This window comes from Bactrocera latifrons, unplaced genomic scaffold, assembly GCF_001853355.1.
Source record: "Bactrocera latifrons isolate USDA-ARS-PBARC rearing strain unplaced genomic scaffold, ASM185335v1 scaffold_1236, whole genome shotgun sequence".
In the NCBI taxonomy this organism is placed as follows: Eukaryota; Metazoa; Arthropoda; class Insecta; order Diptera; family Tephritidae; genus Bactrocera; species Bactrocera latifrons.
This window is the reverse complement of record NW_017534671.1, coordinates 10855-20206: the sequence shown is the minus strand read 5'-3', so window position 1 is coordinate 20206 and position 9352 is coordinate 10855. Positions and strand designations below refer to the sequence as shown.

The 9352-nt window shown below is 34.3% G+C and overlaps 1 protein-coding gene across 2 annotated transcripts in view; it reads left to right on the top strand.

The window, feature by feature from the left end:
- LOC108978532 overlaps positions 1-8672 on the top strand; it is a 23575-nt gene extending 14903 nt beyond the window's left edge. For both annotated transcript variants that reach the window (XM_018948864.1, XM_018948865.1), the window contains one exon: positions 8251-8672. In XM_018948864.1, coding sequence (XP_018804409.1) covers positions 8251-8567 — 317 coding nt within the window. In that variant the 3' untranslated portion in view covers positions 8568-8672. The remainder of the gene's footprint in view (positions 1-8250) is intronic.
- Positions 8673-9352: the final 680 nt, after the last annotated feature.

Genomic DNA, 9352 nt, shown 5'->3' with positions numbered 1-9352 from the left:
AACTGGTACTCAGAGAGATTGTACGGATATGTGCCAAACACAGGACATTTCTGTCTAAATTTAAATTTAGATACAGACATTTTGAGTTCTGTGTTATGTTGAGAGAATATAAGTGATAGCACTTTGCGAAATCAACGACAAGAGTGAAGGAACTCGATGAAAAAATATTTATGTGGAGATCAGTCMAAGCGTGTCGTACGGCGCAGGGAAATGAGTGTAAGTGATAGAACTCGGCGAAATCAACGTCAAGAAGTGTGGCCGCAAGCCGATTTTCAAATTGCGCTGTTTCGCGCCGCATTTTCGCTCGTACCTCGGGAACGGTTCGTCCTACGGCCATGATCACATATACCATTTCGGTAGCAAATGACGTGACAAATAACTTTTGTTTATACATTTTGCCATGAGATGCGTATTTCAGGCGCTAGGTAGACAATTTCACGATTTTATTCGAATTTCCGAAATTTCAAGGCCGGAGTTGGGGTTGAAGATACAATCCGATCTCTAAACAAAAAGTTGCATTGGAATCAGGAAGTACTAAGGCAACTTTTCCGCACTATTAGAAATCCCGAATCGAAAAGAGTGCGGAATTGACCCACCCTATTCACCACTACTAGTAGAAATTACACTCTTTACACTGATGTTGAATACTGAAAGGGCGTTTGAAAATAAAAATACGCTCGTGGAGCATCCCTTGACAAAGAAAGGTTTCGTTAAAGTTAACAGCGCTACTGCCTTCATAGCTAGGATTTAGGATAATACTTTCCTTAGTGTACCGCCGTCGATTTAATGGAGATGTGAATGTACCTTAGGTCAGAGAACGCTGGTATGCTTACCACCCTCCAGTCTTTTACCAATGTATCTGTACTTGAGTAAAGTATTATGTCTACAACGTTTCTGGAAGTGTGTCCTGTATAGATAGGTACCTCACCTAGATAAGCTACCACTAGACAACTTTGTTAACTAAGTTTAGTAGGAGCTCAACACACCTCGCAGAGGCGATTTCCATTATGTGGAAGTTAACTGACCCTCAGCTCTCGGTTTAGGACCGACAGAATGCCGAATAGGTTCTTTCTCCACCTCCTGAAGGACAAATGAAGTCGGCATAACCCTTCTATGTCGACATTTCTTTCCACTTCTCCTTTCCCCAAAATGAATTTGTCGCACGGTGATACTTCTTGAGGCGAATGACCYATTGCCCAGTCGTCACCGACCCTGAGTATACAGGTAACAGAAGTTTTTGCCGATTCATCATCTATATAGGAAACTAATATTAAGATTTTCGGACATCCGGCTAACTTTATGACAATGAAATCCTGGGAACATTTGATTAGATTGTGGCATGTTAATTATGTCAAAAATACATAAAATCGAGTCAATTCTATTCAACCCCATATACTACGAATAAAGATTTTTTTATTCTAAAAAGTTTCATGCCTTTGCCACAGCGTATAATAGTTTTATCCACGTAAATGCATCACTTAAAAATAARGTATGTTAAAAGTCATTAAAAGTACGATTACTCATTAAGAAACCACTTATAGGTAAAATTCTAAACCTCAAAGARCCAGGGAGAATACTTTCAAGTGCTGCCAAAATTGTATATTAGCTGTCTTTGATTCGCCACTTTTTTTCTGCTCTCGTGTTAATAAAATTACATGTAAAAGCAACAACAAATTTATCCAGTCTTTACATCAGTTTTACTATTGTGAATTGTTCAAATAACAAATGAAAACACAATCTTAGTTTTTTCTTATATGTGTAAAACTTAAGACTCAAAATCAGTTATAGTTGTTTACAGAAAACAAAAATAAATAATCATAACACTACTACGCAAGCGTCAGAAGACTTGTTAATGCAGGGTTGCACCACAAATTTGTTCGTTTCCCTGAAAAGTCTCATTTGTCCGATCGAATACGACTATTATAAAATTTAGCTTACAAGTTTACCATTCATTGTTTGACGAAACTGTGGACAGGTTTTTTTTTTTTTTTTTTTTTTTTTTTTTTTTTTTTTTTGTTTTTTTTTTTTTTTTTTTGTTATTGAAACGTAATAAATAATGGTTTTTTTTTCAATATATGAAATAAAATTATAAAACCTGCAATAACAAGCTTTTCTGTTCTAAACTTAATTTAACAACTAAATATAATGACATTTGTTTTTTCTTGGATTCTTATTAGATCATGAAAAGTGTTTCTAGTCTATCCTAGTTGTCGGTCTTCAGTGTTTACATGGTTTTGTAACCTTTTTGCATGTTTCGATGCTGTTTCGCGAATGACTTCCCGAACCATTTTTAAATGAAGATCACGATGCAGATCCAAATTGCGTATGTACCACGGGGCATTTAACATTTTTCACAGAACTTTGTTTGGGAATCTTTGCACCGCTTCGATGTATAACGGGGCAGCGCATCCCCATAGTTGAATTTCATATGTCCAAATAGGTTTCAAAATTTGATTGTAAACTAGGATTTTATTTGATGTTGTTAAGGGTGATTTCTTGCCGATCAACCAGTATATTTTGGTTTTAGCTCTGAAACTTTTTTTTGTAAATGCTCCTTCCAATTCAACTTTTTATCTAACGTCATACCAAGATATTTCACCGAGGTGGAGTATCGGATTATGTAAGGGGATGTACGTAAAACTTTTGTTAGTGAAGTTTATATGGATMGACTTCAACTCGTTTAAAGTAATCAACCATTTCTGTGTCCATTCTACAATTTCATTTAGTGAAGATTGCATTCTGTGCGAYGACTCAACTTCATTTTAGCCGGTCGTAATGATACAGGTATCATCTGCAAATGTGTCGATTGGGCAGTTTGGCGGCGTAGGCATGTCGCTAGCAAACAAAATGTATAAGAGTGGTCCCATTTCATTACCCGTTTTTATCGGCTGTAACGTAGTATATTGTCCCTGCTTAATTCTGAAGTAGTGGTTGCTCAGGTAAGAGTCAACTAGATCGGTTAAATACTGTGGTAAGTGAAGTCTTAATGTACTCTATCGAACGCCTGGGATACGTCAAGAAAAACAGCCGTGCAATTGTGCTTTCTTTTCCATCGCATCTTCGATTATGCTCGTTATTCGAAGAACTTGATCGATTGTGGAATGTTGAGATCTAAATCAAAATTGATGAATGGATTTTCTTCAATTATGTTCTGAAGTTTTCATACGATTACAGCTTCAAGTAGTTTGGACAAAATAGGCAACAGTGAAATATGGGCGATATGACGAGGATTCATGTGCGATTTTGCCAGGTTTTTGTTCCATTATGATTTCAGACACTTTCCATGATACTTTGCCATTGCTTTTCGCGTTAGATTTTTTAATACATCAGCAGTCACCAAGTCGAAGTCGGGAGCCTTTTTTGGTTTAAATCTACTTTGAATAATATTTTCTACTTCTTTATTTGTTGCACGCAAAACGACTAAATGTTATAGTTAGTCTCTCTGAGAAAACTCCCGCTTTTTCTTTGTAAATAATAATGCTGAGAATCTTTGTTAAACTGTTTAGTTGTCTTATTCTTTATGAGTTCTAAAATATCGGAAAACAAAACCCAGATACTTTTCCACCCCAGGTATTCAATATATCTATCTGGGAATATTGGGTGGCGTAGAATATATCTTTTTCTAATCTAGGTGAGGGCTGGGCATTCGCATTAATAACGCCTCTCATCATCCTTCACGCATGCTCTACATTCCGTCAAATCCAGATCTTAAGAGTAGGTGCCATGAAATTAACTCTAGAATGTTACTATACTCCCTTTTGTCTTGAGTTATGAGCTTTTTGGTCTGTCTACCATCAACGCTAATAAATTAAGCGAACATAGGCATTAGAAGTGTTGACACCGGCAGCCTTAAAAAGTTTAGAACTATTAAACGCTTTGATATCAATTTTGGAGAAGCCTAACCTTATTAAAGGCCCTTCTGATGGTGCGTCGAATATTCTTTAGTTCTTAATTCATCCGAGATTTATCTTTAGTCGAAACCGTCCTCCGAAGAAGACATCCTGATTCAAAGCAGGATTGCGTGAAATTTTTTATTGCTATGTCTACATCTGACACAGAACTTGTCGGGTCGGGTACCGTGAGTGTACTTATGGAGCGACTCAGTTCACTAAAATATATGTTGTAGCTGATTTTGGACTTATTCCTGCACATCGGTAGCTCTAAGCCCCCGATATTATCTTTGAAGTCGATGTACCTGTGGCCAGAAAAGAAGTAATCTCAAGAGAATTTCCAATCCGATATTAGGTCTACCATACTATGGTATGTAACCCATATTTCTGGTTGTGCATACCTGTTCTTTCTACACACCCCCAGATCTTCATCGGCTTTTTCKTGGAGATGGGGACTCGAAGGGCATTGACAGAAACACCAAAAGTAGTGGGTTGTTGGCCATCTTCATCATTGTGATGTTCGGTGTCGATATGTCTGCTAAAAGAGAGTACTTCTGTTATGTTTTTCATAAAATGCAGGATCTTGGCTGGACATTACGTTGATTAAGAGAGCTTAAGCTAGACTGAGCTTATCCCAATAACCCGGCGCATAAAGTTACTGTGGTCATGGAATAGGGCTACGTCACTTTTACTAGTCTGTCAACCGGGATTGTGTACGCCATGCTGCTACCGYWGCWRCGGWAGCAGCATGGCAATTAGCAGATTTTTGACGCTGGGAAAACCTTGTGCTTATACTGTATCTTTAAGGTCACAAAAAAGAACAGAAGTTGTAATTTTTTGTATAAAAAGAATTGTATTTAAAAAAGGAAAAACAAATATATAAATAAATATATTTATGTATTTGGATATGAATGTGTATTACACTCATATACTTAAGTTGATGCCTCTGCACCATATAAGAGGACGGGAATAATGAGTGACTTACAGAGTTAGGTCTTTGTTCGTCGAGAGAGGTCTTTACTTCTCAATTGTCCACTCAGTCCGAAGTAACACCTTTTCTCAAGAGTTATTCTGCGTTGGATTTCAAGGTGGACGTTGTCGCTCATTGCATACTCAAATTCCAATCGTCGGGCATGCTTTCGTCTGATTTTATTCTACAAAGTAACTGATGCATGATCCTTATCAGTTCTTCTCCGCCTAATTTTAATAGCTCGGCCCGGATATTTCTGGTGCATTCCCTTAAATCTTTAATGCGTTTGATGTGGTCGTCATCAAAGCGGGGTCTCTTATCCAAGATTATTTTGACCAGTTTGCTTTCAGGATACCTGGTCTAAGACTGGAAATCGTGAGCTGCTTGAGTCATATGTGAAAGAATCGTTTCTGGCTACTCCCAAGTGAATGGTTTCCTCATTTGCGTGAACTTCTAGGCACGTCTCCATCCGAAACGATTTACCAAAACGAAAACCAACGCGAATCTTTTTTATAGAGGTGACCAAAAATTTGAATCCCGGAGGACCTTTACAACTTCAATAAAAATTTAAAAAAACGCCTCCACAAATTATTAAGAACTAAAAAAACCCGAATTATTCTTACAATAATTTAAACGAAATACCCCCAGAATATTGTCAATGGAAAGTTTTCTTGTCCGTTTATTTTTGTATGTAAATAGTAATGAAAACTTAGTGTTGAAATTTGTCCGCTTATATATTATGAAGAAGTGTCATGCAATATTATATGTTCACTTAATTTTTTTATCCAATATTATACGTTCACTTAATTTTATTAAAATACATATTGGCCTATATTTAGCATCAAGCGAAATTCTCATATAAACTATAGAGTTAGTGATATAGTTACAAGTATTAATCCGATTTTATCCATGTTATTACATATCAGTAGAAGAAATATATACCCTCTGAATTTCACTAAATAGCTCACAGATTCGCCAATAATAAGGTATAAAGTCAAGCTAAAGTTTTAAAATCCTTATACTAGATATATTGGGCTAGGCAAAGTATTTACCCGATTGCATTAATTTTATGCATAATGATATACTGTTATAAAAAGGATATTATTTTGAATTTTATTAAAATTTCTTACATATTGGTGTAGAGATCCGAAGTAAAATGTTTGAAAATTTTTAGAAAAGATATTTTGGGGAAAGTTAAAGCATTGAACCCATTTTTCCAATTTTTTACACATGGGCACAGTTATAACGGAAAAAATATCAAAAAAAAGTTTTACATACCTCAAAATCATTTTATGTGCAACGTTTTACTCTGTAATCTTATTTAATGATTGATTTAGATATAAACTGAAAATCTGGRCAATAATATGAAATTAAAAACAAGTAAGGAAGGGCTAAGTTCGGGTGTCACCGAACATTTTATACTCTCGCATGATGAAGTGATAATCGAGATTTCTGGCGTGGTTGTGAACCGATTTCACCCATATTTGGTACATGTCATCAGGGTGTTAAGAAAATATTATATACCGAATTTCATTGAAATCGGTYGMGYACTTCCTGAGATATGGTTTTTGGTCCATAAGTKKGCGACGYMACKCCCATTATCAATTTTTAAAAAAAGCCTGGATGCAGCTTCCTTCTGAAAAAATTATTAATATTGGACTTTTAATATATGGCGAAACTAYTTAATTCATTTTTTATGATTTTATGGTATATTAAAACAACTGACTTTCGATATTTCAATACTTAATAAGGTGAATTAAGCCTGTTTTTAATCATTTGGAATAGAATATTAATTCTATTATGCATCAAATTACAAAAGGTTTCACGATATATATTTGAATTTCGCATTTTCATTGATTTTCATTGTTTTAAATTTTTATTAGCGATCTTGAACGGCGGCAATAAATTCCTCCGTTGACATATATTTTTGGTATAATTTCGATCTGGCCGTTCCAGTCATTCCAATTGCAAAACGTCAAAACCTACTCAATCCAGTTAACTGTCAAAGTTCGGTAGGTTTTGAGCAATTGAGGAGTTGGGGATCTCATTATCTCTGGTAGTTGGTGTGCATTTACTTTAAGCTTGTTTCTACATTTTAGCAGTTTCGCGTTGGCTGCTTTCCATAATTTATACAATTATTTCCTTTTCGCGCTATTTCGGCAATTGTGTTGGTTTGTGCAAAACTTGAACTTCCTCTTCCTTCTCATATGCTTCAGCATCATCTTCTAAAATGTGGTCGATTAGTTCGTCCTTCACTTTTCGAATTTCTCCAAAAGATTGGATCTTTTATAAATTTTTTTAAATCCGTGTCAAAGTGATGAAAAATGTCCGGATATTCTATATCCAAATCTTCTAACAGCACATCACGATGAAGAGAACTATAAGTAATTTCGGGCTCTCCTTCTTGTAATCTCGCTTTGCAATGTTTAAGATACAATTACAATTTTTCAATTTCAATAAAAATTTTTGTAAAGTACTTTGTGTGAAAATTGTGCATTTGAGCAACATAAATTTCAAAAGTTTGATATCATCACTTTTTAATATAATTATTTTGCGGAGATCATCCATTACTTTTCTGAGGAGTTGAATTTTTCTCTTGAATATGGTGATTCCATTATCAAAATCAAGTCTATATGATTTTATTCGGTCAGTTGTCATGTMATTTCGCAATGGCTTTGTTGGAAAAGCGTTTTAGGTGTCCAACACCGTTTCGGATAAATACGGAAATTTTTAATTTTGGCCGAGCTCTTTATCCGGCTCGAAGGAAAAAAATTGTTGGATTTGTAAGATCAAACATTGAACTCAAAAACGAATCTTTAAGTTCTTTTCGCTGATAGGAGAATATTAAAGACTTTTCTTGAGTGAGAATTTATTTCATTCAAATTTTTATTTTGATATTTTCAATGCTATATTATATAATATTGTTTTAGGAAATCATCTTACATAACAGAATATATGTATATGATATAGGGTTGTTTTCCATTGTGCAATTCAATACATGTGTGTATAAATATGTGTTATATTATCTTAAAATAGATATTTGTATTTAGTGTACTGTTTTTACATACTTATGTGTTTGATAATGTACAGTTTCAGCATTATCTACTATTGAAATGATCTTTGAACAGGAGTTATATCCTAGGTGCTCACCTGTAATTAATCCGTTGTTATGGTATTCTTTTAAAATTAAAGTGCAAGTTCTTTCTTTTGACATTCTCGTTGAATGTTATTAAATTTCATCGATTGTTTTCATTAAGTAAAGACTAATAGACTTTAGTACAAAATCAACAAAATTTAAAAAATTTCATACATACATGTGTACATATAGTATAGTACATACATATAAATGGATATACGTTACTTATTTCAGTGACTTTTTTTTATTTKCAGAAAATAAAATACTAAGCTATTGGTTAACACATCTAATACCATTCCTTGTACTTGCTGCCCTGAAATGCTCTAATTCAGTATTAGTGCGTGGGGTTTTCATTGATGCAGAAGGTACATCCGATGAATGTGTAACTATTCCAATAAATTATGTTAAACTACATTTTGAAAGAGAACGCAAAAAGAAATGTATATATATGTGCCATCAGACGGACATGAAGAAAAAGGCGAATAAGGATGGTCAAATCAGTTTACTCGAGAAGTCTGAGAAAGTAGTAATTAAAAAGCAAGCTGGCAAAGATGCAACACGCCTTGTATAACCAATATACATAGATGCATGTATGAAATATTTTCTACATGAGAAGTATGTACATCCAACCGTGCGCGTTAATAGATATGTGATTTACCAGAAGGAAAAAGAGGAAGTTTTAAAGACCCATTAAAATTTTACCGAAGATAAAAGTGCTTTTAGGTGTATTAATAACTTATTTTTAATATCTAGTCTAGGTAATCTGGAATATCTTCTGCAACACGAGTAAGATCCAAAACTCATCATCTATCTAGTAGCTTGAGGATCAATACATTTTGAAGAAGTAATATTAAATTTAAAATATCTTATTAGAAGGTCTAAATAAATCCAATTCAAAATCTGAAGCCATAATTGCGTAAACTGTCTTACACGTTTTTTTAATTACACTAGTTTACAATCATTTTGAGATGTTAGAAACTGTATCTATCTAAAACTATAAATGATAGTAAAAATATTTTAACACATGGGATTTCTTTTCTTGTAACCAAGGGGTGTAGGGGTCAAACCACCACACTTTACTAAAATGTAAAATTGGTAATCAGAACACCTAAAATACTTCACAGACCCTTAGCACATTAGTCGCAAATTTTTCCTTCAGATTACTTAGAGAATGTGCAGTTATAAATTACACATCATTTATAAATTACAGGCAAGAAAAAAGTATACATGCGTCTTGAGTAAATGTGGTAAAAAGGTGTGGATTTTTGGAAAGTTTTTTAATTATTTAGGTTAATATTTTTGGAAGTGATATGAATTTGGAGTAAATCAAGTACTGCGCTTGAAGCGAAGAAGAAT